At 40.2% G+C, this 16,461-nt stretch overlaps 1 protein-coding gene across 1 annotated transcript; it reads right to left on the bottom strand.

Annotated features, from left to right (window-relative positions):
- Positions 1–1,552: 1,552 nt before the first annotated feature.
- On the bottom strand, positions 1,553–14,433 carry slc17a6b (solute carrier family 17 member 6b). Its single transcript, XM_071917198.1, has 12 exons — positions 14,360–14,433; positions 12,386–12,641; positions 11,235–11,353; positions 8,917–9,031; positions 6,998–7,085; positions 6,741–6,827; positions 6,101–6,243; positions 5,503–5,652; positions 4,818–4,950; positions 4,353–4,463; positions 2,438–2,565; positions 1,553–1,894 (listed from the first exon to the last, which is right to left on the bottom strand). The coding sequence occupies exons 1-12, from the start codon at positions 14,431–14,433 to the stop codon at positions 1,553–1,555; spliced, it is 1,746 nt and encodes a 581-aa protein (XP_071773299.1).
- Positions 14,434–16,461: the final 2,028 nt, after the last annotated feature.

Below are 16,461 nucleotides of genomic sequence, written 5' to 3'. Positions count from 1 at the left end.
TTTGAGAGGGGGGTTGTATTTGCTTGTGCTTCCTATTCAGGAGCCAAGTACACTGGTCAATGCCAGACTCCCAAAGGTATAGACAGGACGACACCATGGCGATTTGTATTATTATTACAAATGGACTAGTCCCTACTTTTTGTGATTGGTCACCCTGTCTTCTCTGGAACTGTTCAGAGAAATCTCCCAAAGTGGTGAACTGTATGCTAGTTATAGACATTTTCAAACAATGTTCACATCGTTTCAAAGCATCTATCATATCATTAGACATTTTGCACTCATCCCCCTATAGTTTTAAAATGTGCATTAAAATGACTCTTCTTAAATTGTCTCAACTATATCTTTATCCATAGACTTTGAATGTCTCTTTTCCAGTCTTAGAAATATTTTTCTTTCCTCTCAGTAAACATTACATATTTTTCAATTTTCTGCCATAATATAGTTAAGACTCTGATACTGATCGATTAATCTATACTTTCTCAAAGTCTCTGCATTGCACAAACCCTTTGTAATGCCAGACATAATTCTAGCAAGGCGATGGGCAGTGGTATGACCAGAATCTAAATGTAATCTATAAGCTCTTATAAATCTTTACTCACCTTTTATACAATAAATCATTTAAACAACACATTAAGACTTGACTTTAAGTGGCTAGACATTAAATGTGGAGTATAATCATAAGAATGGCTTTACTCCTGCACTATACTGCTGAGATGTGATGGGTTGCAACTGCTAAAATCATACTCTCAACTGCAGAGGTAACGTGTTACAAAACGGATCACAAATAGCAAACATCTGAAAGACATCTGAACATTTTACCTTTCATGCATTGTAACCAAAAGTAACTGTCACAGCTCACCACAAAGGTCATTATGCCACTCTTCAAATCAGTACAGTTTCTCTACGCCAGGTCACTTATGTGTTAAGGACATAGTTTTACAAACACAGAAGCCGATGATAAGAAAAAAATAAATTCCCAATATTGTGCATTAAAGGACACACTACTCTCAGTGCATTCAGGAGAGATACAGTATAACCTATGTCAACAGAGTGTCTAGTTTCTGGTTACAATGCTGTGCAGTGACATTTATACACTGTAATGGCTGGCTTGTAGGGATTGTACTGTAATAAGAATCAGTTAGAATGATAAATCAGGGGTCAGTTCATACGGACTGCATCTACAACCCTACAGGCTTCAACGTGATCAAGAACCCCTGGCTGATGAGGTGAAAATGGTTCACATGGTTACACACAATTGCACTCCAAATAAATATATCTATTATCCATATGCATAATAATACATTTACAGCCTGCCAATTTGATATGTTTTACACCTCTATTAAATTGGATATCTTTTAGTAATTTTTACAATAACTTATTTTTAAATCTTTTTTTTACGATTTGAATTTGTGCAAACATACAACAATGGATTGTATAGTTTCTCTTTTTTCTTGTTTCTTGTTTGTTGACACCTTTTTTTTTATGACTAACTTGATGCACACTCAGGAAAATAAGTCTACCCATGTGTCAGTGAACGCAGTGCGTGTTTGGTCTAAGAGTAGCCCTCATCCTGCCTGTAGCCATACCCTCCTGCCTGTCCCTCCTCCTGGACGTACTCCTCCGTCTTCTCCCAGCCACCGGGCCAGCCTCCATTCGCCTGTGTGGTAGCACCGTAAGACTTGGCCGGGCCGCCCAGAGCCCCGTAACTCTGAGTGATGTCGCCCGTCTCTTCTGCCAGCTCGTCCTCGTCAATGAAGCCGCACTTCTCTTCGCTGGTCAGTTCTGGGTCGGCCCACGGCTGTTTCTCCCCCGATGCGAATAACCCGTAGAACACCACACCCCCATAATGCACCATGGAGGCAATCAGGAACACATACTGCCACTCCTCTCGAGTCTGAAGGAGGACAAAGGGGAAGGGGACACAGAGTGGTATTGGAAAATAAAGCTAGAATTAATTGGCCAAAAGATTAAAGCGCTGCTAGTGTGACATTATAAGGAAATGCTCTAAGTCAGCTGCAAATATCTGTAGTATTAAGCTGTTATATCTCACTTTTTAAGTAATTGTAATATTTTATAATGTGCTATGAGTATCAGTATAATATATCATGATATATTGTATGTGTTTATCATGTTCACAAATCATTATGCATGCTTATATGTCTATTTCTATCTATCTATCTATCTATCTATCTATCTATCTATCTATCTATCTATCTATCTATCTACCTATCTACCTATCTATCTATTTATGAATGTATTATAAGCTTTTATTTTAAATGCCCTTATATTGTATTAAATGGTCATCATAGAAAGTGTTACCACAGATTTTTCTTTTTTTCCTTTAGACCCTTCACACACATAAAATGAAAGGATCCTGATAATTCCTCCCTCTTAACTGCCATGTATGTTGGTGTCTGAAAGGGGAAAAACCCCTTACCTTGTTCTTTGTCATAGCACCAACGATCAGTGGACACACCATGCCAGACAGAGTCCCCACACCGTTAGAGATGCCCATGAGGATACTGGCATAGCGCGGAGCAATGTCCAGGTGATTCACATTGAACCCTGATGAAACAAAAAACTCAGAATGAAAAATATGGGTGATACATTTTTCCCTTTGTGAATTATGGCAACACTATGAAACCTAATTCAAATGCCAAATGGGGAGAAACACTTTGACATATGAGAACATATTGTGTGTATGAAGTAATACAATAAAAGCAACAGAACTAAGACACGGCCGAAGATCAAAGCAGCACAAATGGTGACCATCTTGTTGCAGAAAGAGGCAGCAACTCGCTGCACATCCTCCTCCTCCCCCACACTGACTGGCTGAATGAGTAAGTGTCCTCGCTCGCTGCTGCACACAGCCTGCCTGGCAGATCCCCTGGGACATCTAACACTGAATTATTAAACACTCCAGGAGAAAGCTCAAGAACAACAGGCGAGAGGCAGGGAGCAGGATTTTGCCCGGAACCACAGACCCATGCTGGAAGAGATGTGAGGAGCTGCTTGTGAGAAATCTACCTGGATCCCTCTGTAGCTGAGCATTAACATGCAGAACCTTTGTATAAATGGCTGAAGAAGGTTGAAAGGGATGTTTTGCCTTTCAGAGGAAATATGTTAGAAGTGAAGCTATTGGCTATGTGACAATAATGAGTATTGCAAACATATATTAAGCTCTGAGCTGGGGTCATTTGGCTGGACATTGAATGGCTGATCCAAGTTACATTTCATTATAAAGAGAACAAAATCAGTGAGCCAGTGTTGGGGAAGCTGCTTTGAAAGTATAGGTTTACAAGCTATTTTACATTGGAAGAAGTTGAACTATAGTAAAATACAGTTTGTTAACTAAAGTTACTTAGAAAAAGTAGTTCAAACTACTTTGTAAATAAATGATCATATCTACATCTGCAATGTGATATAATACAAAATCACTCGCCTGCAAAGATACCACTGATCAGGATGTTAATTATACGTTATTTCAAATAAAGTGCAAGGAATGTTCACTATGTTTATACTCCTCACACTCTGACAGCTGCCTGCCAGAGAGAAGAGCCTGGACAGAAAACACAAACCAAACACCCTGTCTGGGTTCATCACAGGAACAAGTGCAAGGAATGTTAACTTTCTTTTGGGTGTAATATCCATCACTCCTACATTTTCAGTCAGTCTGGACTGAAACCCAAACCAATCAACACTATCTGGGCTCTTCACTGAAAAACTTGACTGTTAACTTGCTGTTGTACGCAAGCTTAAAATAAAGAAATTCAGAAGGAGGTTGGATCAAGACATGAGAGTCAGTGATGAAAAATAATTTAAAATAAATAACTAAAATGATGAAAAAAGCAATTCCCTTATTTTCTTTATAGACTAAAATAGCTGGTAGTTGCAGTAGTTTGCTAAAAATGACTCAACATGACAAAAAAATGACGAAAAACACTATCCAAATTTGAATTTAGTTGAACTTGAACTATCACCAATCTACTGGTGTTGATAAATGCAGTTAATACTAGAAAGGCCAGGCCACCGTCAACTGACTGCTGTTTTGAATTTTAGAATTAAAATATATCAGCTTTCAAAATGTACATCAGTGACTTTTCTTATACCCACTTTCTGTACAAACTAAATTTGTTAGATTTCCAAAATCACAACAGGAAATAGCAGTTATAGTTGTAGTAGTTGGAATTAAATTTACCCCTTCAATTCAATTTCTCTTAGACCCCTAAAATCCACTGGCCCTCCTGATGTTAAACTACTAGACCACTACATCACATGCAGTGAAGCTAGTCCCCAACACTGACCACATCATTACAACTATAGTCCTGATTGAGTGTTGTACTTCTACTAACCTGATATAGCAAATCCACTGAAGCCCACCGCCAAGACCAGGAAGGAGATTGCCATCCCTTTGCTGTGGGAATATCCCACCACCAGCAGCAACGTGGCCTCCATGCCAAATCCTAACAAAGGCAGACAGCAGGTCACACACACACACACAGATACACACACAAAGCCCACGGCTATTGGCCATCACAGTGCCAATTGAATTAGGCATGATACATGGTCTGCACTCAATTACATAAGTGACAGATATGAAATCAATGCACAGTCACAATCATTGAGGCAACTTGTGAACAAGTATTGAACAGATAGATTTTTACAAAACTATAATCATGCCCATCTCTTGTTGCAAATCCATCTGGTCATGCAGTGAAGAGCAACCAAAAAAAAGAATAGTATAGATCTGACACCCTGTAGCGGTTCAGAGAGAGGTGTTGAAAATGATATTTCAGCCGCGGTTCTGGAGTTCTCACCTCCACAGTTCATGATCTTCCTGACAGTGGTAGTGGACAGGATGTTCTTGCTGCGCAGGTGGTCAGCCAGCTGCCCCCCGATGGGCACAATGATGGTCATCACCAAATGGGGCAAGGCAGACAGCATGCCAACCTACAGCCACGGTCACACAATCACACAACTGAGCTGCATGCACAGTTATGGTAAGGCAACAGAATATGTGCACTACGATTTTAAAGGTTGCAGAAATGCACAATGAAAATTATTTTTCAGATTGCAGAAGTGGCAAATTTTACAATAATTTACACCAGTTAGATCAAGATGTTTTTCTTCCCATGTCATTCACTTATTCTATGATTACTGCTTTCCTTATTCTCTTCTAGGCAACACATGACATTTTTCCTAAATATATCATTGTTACATCGTTTGTGATAATGTTCACTTGCATAACATTCTTTGTGAACTTCTTTCTTTCTGCATGTTTCATTATTACTCCCACAGACTGCTTTGCATTGTACTGTAACTTACCAGTTCATCAGGATTACTTTGCAGCTCAATCCAAGAACAAAGTGGCACATGCTTGGCTCTAATACTTTTAGCAACACTAGCTGTGCTCTTTCCCATAGCATCTGAAGCTACTATCCAACTACCAAATAATCTATTCACTCATGCTTTTCAATTGTTCATTGATTCATCTGGGCTCACCTTGCTTATCTCAAAGCCAAACACCTCCTCAAAGTACGCAGGCTGGCTGATGAGCAACAGGTAAAACGTCCAGCTCCTGCAGAAGTTGGCCACAATGATTGCATAGACAGGCATAGAGGTGAAGAACTTTCTCCAGGGGGTCTTGAATTTCTGGAATGGATTATCATAATGGATTGAATGTTAACATCAGTGCATAAAAATAAATATGCATAACCTGTTTGATAATGTCTCATCCCTGCCTCTGAGTATATGACAAAAGAGAGGTGAAGTATATGATGTTGTGTAAAGCCCTTTGCGACTTGACTGTGATTGTGTGCTATATAAATAAACAAGACTTGACTAGACAAGGTGAAGAGGTTTTTGACACTAGAAAGTAGAAGTGACACTAGAAAGTAGGCCATCAGATCATCTTCCAATACAATATCAAATGAGATGATTTCCTAAAATGTTTGGCTTTAAGTCCAGCTTGGTATAACTCAAAAATGTGTTGGCGCCTGTAGTAACTTTTACACACATTGGATTGGAAAACAGAGGTACAATTGGGTTAAGGGAATGTTATTTGTTGGGTATCTTCATTTCAGGGCGGGTATCCCCTCACCTCACTAGGACCCATCAGCTTGGCACTCTCTCCAATGCTCTCCTCAATGTAGCAGCGTTCCTCATCGGTGATGGTGGGATGTTCAGCCGGACTCTCATAGGACACAAAGATCCAGAACATGTACCACACGATCCCAAAGCACCCTGCACATCACAGACAGAGATCGTGTCAGAACTCTGGATGATTACAGAGGAAGGACCGCTGCAAGTTTGACCTCAGCATTAGTTGCATAAGAACACACAGAGTGTTTGGCAGCCTGATCTTTCCGAAATGCCTCAGAGAATAAATCCCAGACAGGAAAGCCAACTGTATCCAGTCCGGAGAGAGAGAGGGGCGGGGTATTTATTGACACACCAAAACATTGGGAGGGGGGAAATCAATACCCAGCCTGCCTGGGTAAATCCATTTGACTTTCACTGGACTCTCTGACAGTCAAAATCTTAATGCTTCAAGCTTCAAAATGGAAAACTGAGAATATTTCAAGATATTCTTTTGTCATCATCGGATCGACCCCATTTCCCATTCCCTCACTTACACTCAACACTTACTAACACACACACACACACACACACACACACACACACACACACAGATACAGACACACACTCATCACACACAAAACCTCATGAATCAATCTTACCATAGACATAGAACACAGAGGACCAGCCTGAATACTGCACCAGGATCCCAGCCAGAGGCATCGCGATCACAGCACCAGCATAGGAGCCTGCATGAATGAGGGATCAGGAAGAAGAGAGGAGACAGTGAGACGAAAGGTCAAAGCACAAAAGCTGCGAGCTCAGACATCTTAACCGACGTGGAAATATGCACAGCATCGATTCTGAGCCCATTCTATAACAAGCCAGTCGCCCACCGTGAGAAGTAACCCGTATTTACCGCAGAAGGAGGTGGTGGCCAGACGACTCCTTTCCAGTGGAGGAGCCCACTTACTCCATATGCCATGACAGGCTGGGTAGGTCACTCCCTAGATACACCGCAGAGCAACATTCTGTGTTATTTCATGTTGAAGAAACATATATCACATATTTATCAACTAGCAACAGATTGAAACTAGGGATGCTCTTCAGACTGCAGTTTTGAGCTCTCAGTCATGCTGTTACACACAATATATTTTATATATGTATATATAGTGATCAAAGCTCAGTGTCAGCCATTTATTGTTTCCCAAGAGCAAGCAGGAGTTCAGTTTCTTACTCAAGTGCATTTCTTTCCACCCTTCCAATCCAACCTACCAATGGGCGAAAATAAAAGTGAAGGATATAGCGTTGTACAATGTATAATTAAGATTACTTTCTGCTATTTTTGATATCCAACATTGTATTTCGTCTGGGAGTAATGATCTGCAATGAATGGCTTGTATGAATAGAAACAATAACCTTTTTACGCATCCATTTCAAATGACAATATGGATTGCATTGCTTTTATTTAGCCTCCCATAATCATAATTTACCCTAATTGCTTATAACCTTGCACATTTTATTACTGGATTATTTAAGACTGCAATGAACTAACAATCTAAGAGGGAAAACCCATTCAGACATGAACCAACAGATATCATATGTAATAACCAACAAAAATTAACATTTTCACCCTTCTCATTAACATTAACAAATTACTCGATGCCGTGAGCAAAGAGGAACTGATGAGCTGTTCACAGAGCGAGGCAGATCCGCAGCTATTAAATGTTCATCAGCCACTAATTTGAACAGAATGTGCTACTGGAAAATACAATCTGCCTTGGAGAGAAATGATGTGCCAACATTCTCATGGCGATGAAATCTAAGATTATTTTATTGAAAGGTGATTTGCCACACAATATATCCAAAACCATTCATATTGAACCCTCTTTACAAATCTGCTCTAAATGCAATAATAGCTACAAATGGAACATTCATTCACCATCCTTCCTGAATACCTGATATAATTTGTCTAAAATATATTGATGGCAAACCATCAGCCAGTGATTGCCTCCTCCTCCTAGAAAGAAAGTCTCTCAATGATACACATGATGCCCACCAACAGCTAAATGCTTATAGGTTTCATTATTTATTTTATATTTGGAGCCAAAATTTGTTTAAACCTATAAACATTGAATATACAGTACAAAACCATCAGATTTTTCGAGGAACTGGGGTATCAGCTTTCTGTTTTCCCACCAAAATGGACAACAAAGAGCATCAACATGATTTACCAGCCAACAGCAGGCAGAGATGTCTAGGTGTTATATTTCACTACTGCAGCCAGAGGATTTATGAACTTTGCATATCAGCATGTTATTTGTATACCAGCAATTTCCCATGCAGGACAAAATGTGTTTCAGCAAGTAGTATGACAGCAAAAGGGAGTTAGACTATCCCACAAACACCCAGCTGTAGTGGAATGGATCAATATAGCCCGTTTCACATTTCCTCAGGCTGCATATCCAGAGTAGGTTACAGTCTTTATTTTGCTCCCTTTTGGCGTGCAAATAATAGCAACCCCATATCTATTTGCAGCCTATCTGCTCTATTTATGACAAAACCCCCATACTATGTATTTATAGCCAGTATGCTTTATTACTGACAAAAAACCCACACCATGTATCTGTAGCCTAAATGTTCTATTAATGGCAAGAACACTTTCGTTATTGATTTTTAGTCACGAAAACACCAAATTCACCACTTACCATAAACTGTTTATAGGAACAAAGAATCAAATAATTGTTTTAGGATTCTGATAGATATTGACATTCTCTTTCCAGCTCTCAGCGGAAGCTTTCGGTTTCTAAAAAAGAAAAAAGAAAAAAAAGCTCTTACCTCCACCAGTCCTTGTAATATCCTGACAAAAATGACACACCCATAGTGGACTCGGGCAGCCGAGGGAATGAACATGTTGAGCGTCGAGGTTAGGACGATGGCTGCACCAAATACCCTGAAAATAATCAGAATTTATTTGTATTTTAATATAATGTCTCTCATATTTATCACCAGTTTCATTTCCACTGAATGTGTGAAATAAATTGCCATTATTAAGTTGGTGGCCAGGGAATTGCACTGAAAAATCACATGCAGTAAAATATACCTTTCTTATCTTATTGTAGTAAAAATATAAGTAGGCCTCCTGATATCCTTTTCCAGTAACACACATCACATATAATCATCATATAATCACACATCACACTAAAAATGTTCATGATTAGTGAATTGCATTTCACGCGGAAGGCAGGTCCCATACTGTCAATGATATATTTGTTTTTATTGCATGTCTGTTGCCTTTATAATGAGCAGAAATGGATTGTCATATTTAAAATCTGTGCATAATATTGTGTCTAAGAGATAAACGTTGTTCGTTCTTGATAGACTATAAAACAGATCGTTCCGGTCCTCAGTTCTGATTGGCTCAGTTGTAAGATATCCAACAGACGCACAACTCTGACGTCATCATAATTACTTTAAATATTAATGCTTAAATCACCACTCATATCGACACATTGGTGTCGCTTAGCAACCATTTGCTTAGCTACTGTTCAAGAACTATGTTGCTTGGCGGAAGAATTATTAATTATTATCGATTAAAATAGAAGATGTAGCCTATTGGACATTTGAGTTCTTTGTTTTTAATACAATGGTGTAACACACACTTTGCTAAGAGTAAAAAAAAAAAAAAAAACCTCCATAGGCTAGGCTACTGTTGTAGCCTACCTTGTGTCACTGAGCCGCGGAAAAAAAAATCACACCCGAGGCACAACTATGGCAGCACCAGCAGGAGCCAGTGGGAATGAGGGATCAGTGAGAGATTGATGGCTCCTCTCATATTTTTCTATAAAAGGTAGGCTAGGTAGGCAGCTCCAGTGATAAAAGCTATAGGCTCCCTTTTCTTCGTCGTACTGGGAGCAGCTGAGCACGTGGAATTAGGCGCAAGTAAGGGCCAAGCCATCCATAAACACCGAGGGAGCTGTTTCTCATTTCTGTCACGTCCTGCCGCCCCTCTCATCCGCACGCGGGGGGCAAGCCCTAATCCGGTAGAGACAACTCTTGGGCACGAGACCAATTGATTCGATTACATCTCAGTGTCAATCAAGAGGACGCGAACACACAAAATGTAGTGTATGCTAATAAAATGCGCTTTATTTCACAATTACAGCAGGTAGGCCTAATTGTCGCTGTTCTTTAAGTGTTTGCATTGTAACTTTCGTTATCCGATGTTGTAGGTTAGTTTATTTTTCAGATATAGGCCTGTAGGTAAAGCTATTCATAGTATTCTGGTACATCACCACACGGCCTTGGTAGGAAAATAGCAGGTGATTGTCATAAATTAGCAGGTGATTAGCCTATATGACAGCTACAGCCAATGTGTAGATATGGCAAAGCAGTATTGGTGGGAAATGCATATGACATCATGGGAATACTATGAATAGGCTTAGCTAATATTTTGCCTAGACAGAAGAGGATGTGCAGTGCTGGTAGAATGCGCTAATGACGATTAAATCCATATTTTATGACTCAGATATTTACATCGTATCCCTTAAATTATGCCGCAGAACTATGAATATTATAAGCTAAGTATGTGCATCATAATGAGTAACGCAGCGGCTGCGCACATGTGAATAAAAGCCTTTGGCGACAAGACAAGGCCGGGTCTCCAGCCTGGGGGAGCAGGAGATTAGACGGCTGCCCCCGGGGAGCTCATTAACAGGTGGCAGAAAGCCCGCGCGCTGGGAGCCGAGGGCTGCGGTCAAATCACGGCGGCCTCCCTCCCGCTTCACCTCCGGTTTACAGGAGCTGATCAGCCATGCGGGCACTGGCCACAAACTGCCTGCCTGCTGACTGAATATTGACCTATGATTGGGAATCGTTCAACCCATTCGTAATTCAGACAACGCCAATATTTCATGCAGGGCCTTGGCTTTTTATTTTTTATTGCAAACAAATTATTTCATTTCCCTGCGTTCAATTTCGTTTCCTGCCTATTTTACAATAAACGTAGAAACAAAAAGTGACACCAGACACCAAGGCTGTTCAACAATTTCGTTCAAGAGGCAGTGAATTGCTGTGCAGATGTAATAAGCCTATATGAATTCCGTTCTGGTGTATTCATGGTAATTCACCGGGGAGCCTGCAGACGCACCGCCTACCTGTTTGCAGCCAGCCTGGAGGAGATGTATCCTCCCGGGATCTGTGTCACGATGTAGCCCCAGAAAAACGAGCCGTGAATCATGCCCACCGTCTCCGGATCCCAGTTAAACTTGGCTTTCTTGAGGACAATAGGGGAAATAAAACCAATACAAAATGAGCAAACCGTGACGTAGAATTATGCCTTCGTGTCCTCTGGTTCATTTTAGATTGTATTTATTATTCCAGCGAGAAATAGCCCTAAAAGCCAAGTCAATAGGCAACAAAAATATTTTCTTTGAAGAGTGGCTGAATCAATAGGCCTAGGCCTGTTTTTAAAAGGCCTATAGGTCTATGAAACGGCTTATTTTGATCAGATCACATTGATCTGCTCACCGACATTGTTCACCTGCAATGTCAATGGGGGGCTGCTGAGAGGCTGTGTATTTGTTTTAAGCACACGAGTGTCTGTGTGTGCTGGACGTGGTGCATGTTTTGCAGGTTTATTTGGTGAATTTTGGCCTAAACGCAAAAAAATACACATATATGCCTACATTTTAACAACAGATGTGTCATGGATTCTAATATATAGAAACCACTCATTTAAAAGTCATGTATCGTTTAACCATATGCACATATATAGTATGTGCAATATATCAAGGGAATATATGTCAATATTAGAAAAATGGCCACTGTCATATGTTCTGTATGTATTTACACGCATTTATGGTACAGAAATCCATTTGACATGGAATATATTGAAATGTAGGCTATTTTATAGGATATATTATCCTAGAATAGCCTATATTTTGAAACGTGAGCTTAGGGAACATTATTCATGCATATATTTAGGCTACTGATATTTTAAAATATGTATGCTCATCCCAGGATCTATTATGCATTCCTATATTTACTAGCATGTTGGAAAAAGATTGCCAGGATATAATATTCATTAATTTAATTTACAAGGATTTTAACTCATATGAAATAGCCTATATGGCAGATTGTGTGGGATACGGCCTAATAATGGCCATATAGCTTTATCTTCTGTGCAAGGGAATTCTCTTTCTTTTTTTCTTTTTTTTCTTGAGAAAATAAGAATGGGGTGTCGTGAGTCTCGAGTCATGCACGACGCTGTTTTTACGTCAACAAAGTGTTCGCCGCTGTGCCACACCTCTTTGATGATGATCTTGCCGTTCTGATGTATGGTGCTGTTGTTGACCATGCCCACTATGGCCACGCCCAGGTTACACCGGATACCGAAGGAGATGCAGAAGCCCAGCCCGCTCATGATGGCGATGATGTAGCGCCGGGGCAGACCGAAACACGTGCAGTCCCACAGCGGGGGTTTCTTCTCCGGGGCCTCGAGGGGCCGCCCATCCTCCGTCAGCTCGATCACCTCTCCGTTTTTCTGTCTCTTTTCCATCACCCTGCAACAGCCAGGTTAACACAACACTGTCTATCAAGTTTTCCCCCAATAAAATGACATGCAATGAGATGATCCTGAGAAGAAATCTGCAATTCTCCTTATTAAAAGGTTTCTGAGGAGGCCCATTTTTGTCATTTCCATTTTCTATATTTTATTTGAAGGGAATGCTTGATAGCCAGGTTGGTTTGGGAGCTGTGCCTATACATTGGGATTCCTTTTAATTTCAGGAACGAAAAGACATGAGGAAGCAGCTCAGTCGCCATAACCTACCAGCCTTATAAGGAGTGGGGCCTCTACATTGAATATTAGCCATTTTACACTGTTAAGAGAGGGATTTTTCTTATCACACTAATCGATTGAGCTGTAGGTCTATACGGTAGGTCCAAGGCAAATGATCCAAACACGTGACAGCAGAACAACGAAATTAAAATATCTGTAAGAAAAACAAACGTTCAGATGTTTATATAAAAAACAAACTTCATCGCCTAGAGCTGAAAAAAGGCGAAGATGCCCCTCTACCGCATTGCAGCAACCCGCTCACCTTCACCCTCATTAGCATTCACAGGACTGAGCAGCAGCGACACACACATGGGCATTCCTCAAATACTTTTTTTTTTTTTTTTTTTTGCAGGGAAGTCACGTTTATTCGATACACGTCGATGCCTTCGTTCAAATCTAATCCATACAGAACACGAACATACAAGATGCAGGCTCAAAAATCGAAAGTTTGACTTATCAGTGTCTGGAAAAGGATTTAAAATGACAAGGCGTGTTGTGCTAACAGAATAAAAGAATCGAATAAAATGACAGAGACTTCAATTGGCCTGCCCAGAAATATATGAATTCATCTGAAATAGCAGGCCTAACTGGAGATACGAAATTACAATAGGTAACCTACTGTCTTTTTCTAATAATTGAATCCAAAGTTTTGTTTGTATTTGATAAGTCTCAAGCAGTTTTATCGGATTTCAAGTAGCCTACGAGACGACTGAATTCAATAAATGAAGCATAGGTTATTTCAAGGTTTTGCGCAGAAATTTTCCAAGCACGATTGAAAGAAAAGAAAGATGTTTCAGAATTGAAAAATCTAAATGTAGCCTAAAGTCTACTTCATATAATAGGCTATTCGATTGGCTATAAATTGAAACTAGAGAAACCAGCAACAGATATCTGAATATAAAAGCTACCGAAATCGTATCGATGCAAATGACCAAATGACGTTTATTGTGTTTAATTAATTTTAGAGCCAGCTCACGCTTACTCATTAGCGAAACCATTAGGCCTAAGCCACTGCTTTTCTAAGGAATATGAAAGACACCATAAAATGCATACGAATCCACAAAATGCTTCTGAATATGTGTATGGCCTTACAGGCGGGTGACAGTGTATACCAATATCTGGTTAATGAGTTTTATTGTGGTAGGCCTACAGTCATCAGGCATGACCCTCTGACTGTATGGACAGCTTCACCCAGTGGCACCCAGGTTCATCCAAACCTCTGTCATCACCTCACACATTAGATTGCATAATTTTCTTCTGGCTTCTAGAGGCGTGACTAAAGATGCCTGCAAGTTGTATAAGATAGTTTTCGGTGGCCTGCAGACCACCCATACAGCATGGCAATAGCCCGTGCCTGGCTACAACCTAGCCTACATCACATTTAACATTAAGCAATGGAAGCATACCAATCAAGAAATAAAGCATATTGCCTGTGCCTACCTGTGCAAATGACCCAAGGTCTTCCCCGCAAATTCCTTCACCCCCGCCGTGGCTCTCGTCTTCACGGACTCCATATCCAGTTTCTACGTGTAGGCCTATTTCTCAATATTATTTACTGTTTAAGCATCATGTCACGGCGCAGAACGACCGACCGCAGCGGCGAGGAGGGAATTAACAAATCAAGTTCTATTAAATTTGTGTCCAGGAGGGCAGTTGTAGACGGTCCTAATTTCACAACGAAAGCGCTATAACAAAAAGCACCTTCATGTGAGAGAAATCAAACGAGTTGTGCGCCTTCGTCCACCACCAACTCCTCTCCTGCCTGGTGTACAGTAGACGCACCGAGTGCCATCACGACGAATACGAAAAGAGAAGTGAATAAAATTGACGCCAGCGTCGGCAAGCGATAACTCGGTCTCAGAAAACAACAAAAGAGAGAATGAATTAAAAAAAAACACCCAAAAGGCTAGAAAAGCAGGAGTAGGTGTGTGGAGTTGCTTCAATAAATCAAAGAGGGAGTGAGGCTGTATCGTGTCTCATGTGGAGAGCGCAGGTTCATCTGACGTCGTGTTCAGCACCGAGGTCAGCGACAGCAGCTCCGTGTCCAACATCTGGCGCGCCACAGCAGCTCGGGAGCTCAAGGCAGGGAAGGGAATGAAAAGCTTTCCACATGAATTCAAAGGTGTAAGAAGCACAGAGCGGCCAGAGGTTGTTTCTATCGGTTATTCATTTCAGAAGATGATAGGGGGGGAAGAAATCATCAATCTTCAATAATTTGCATAGTGTTTTAGAATAAATGGTTTGAGGTATACGACAACTATATTTATGTTTCCATTTGCTACTTTTCATGTTTTATAAATGTTAAAACCAGGGCAGTTTACCCCATATATGAAAGCTGCAATTCTCCCGAGGGCGGTGCTATGGAAACTAAATGAGCAGGAGTGGATTTCCCCTCGAACAAGCTCCCCTGCACGTAGGAAGCCATCAATAATTTAAGCATCCCCCCTATTTTCATCCCCAACCCCCCCAAGCCCCCCAGCACCAGCCCCTACCTACACACAGGCAGGCACAAAATTTAAAATTATTTTTAAATTTTCATGAGCTTTATATATATATAATCTATATCATGATTCAGCATGTGCAGTTCATCAACTGCATGAGTATAGACCAATAAAAGTAGTAATAATAATACTAATACTAGTAATAATATTACTTCTAATAATAATAATAGGCCTATGAGATAGAGATCTTAGATGTGTGATAGAGGACAAAAGAGTTGGGAGGAAGGGATCAATATAATTCCTGAGTGATTTATAGGTATTGGGCGCCATCTGGTGGCCACTCACAACATTGCACCTAGCTCAGAAATGTCTTAAAAATATGAACACAGTCTTCAATATAGTTATTTATTGATTTATTGTGAATATTAACAGGCTTTCTGCAATTCTGTACATTAGGCTACAGTGAAATAAGGAATGCAATTAACAAAATATTCACTTAATAGCAATTCATGCATCTCAAACCAGACAAAACTACCTTGCAATGACTAGAGCAGCAGGGACAACTGATATGAAACATGATATTTGGAATTGAGATAGGCAATTTTGTCATTAAAAAACCATACAAAAATGAGTAAACACAGACATTTAAGGCATTTGTTTGTTGGGAAACATATCATGCACCAGGATCATGCACTAACCCTTCCTTTTCCAAAGAATACTTGGACAGGCCCGTCTGCATACTTTGTCTCAGCCAGTGATGCTCGACACACACTGGAAGATAATCCTGAGATAGAAGTAAGTCAGGCTTACTTTTTGACTGTCAAATTTGAATTGCTGATATCTGGAATCACAACTGCATAATTTACAGCATAAGTCATAACAAGGTTTGAATACAAACAGGCAAAAAACGAAAGGGTTTTAGGCATAAAGATGCTGTAAATAAACATACTGTATAAGGTAAACAACAAAGCTGCGGTAAGGAAATAAAATCAGGACTGGGTTTCCCATAGTATTTGCAGCAGAAGTAGTTCTTTGCTTAACTGGTCTCTTGAGAAAGAAGTATAGAATTACATGTATTTTATATAGTATCCTAACACTGCA

The sequence above is a fragment of the Centroberyx gerrardi genome, chromosome 1, assembly GCF_048128805.1.
Source record: "Centroberyx gerrardi isolate f3 chromosome 1, fCenGer3.hap1.cur.20231027, whole genome shotgun sequence".
NCBI classification, from domain to species: domain Eukaryota; kingdom Metazoa; phylum Chordata; class Actinopteri; order Beryciformes; family Berycidae; genus Centroberyx; species Centroberyx gerrardi.
The sequence above is the reverse complement of the archived record's forward strand: the minus strand, read 5'-3'. Positions and strand labels throughout refer to the sequence as shown.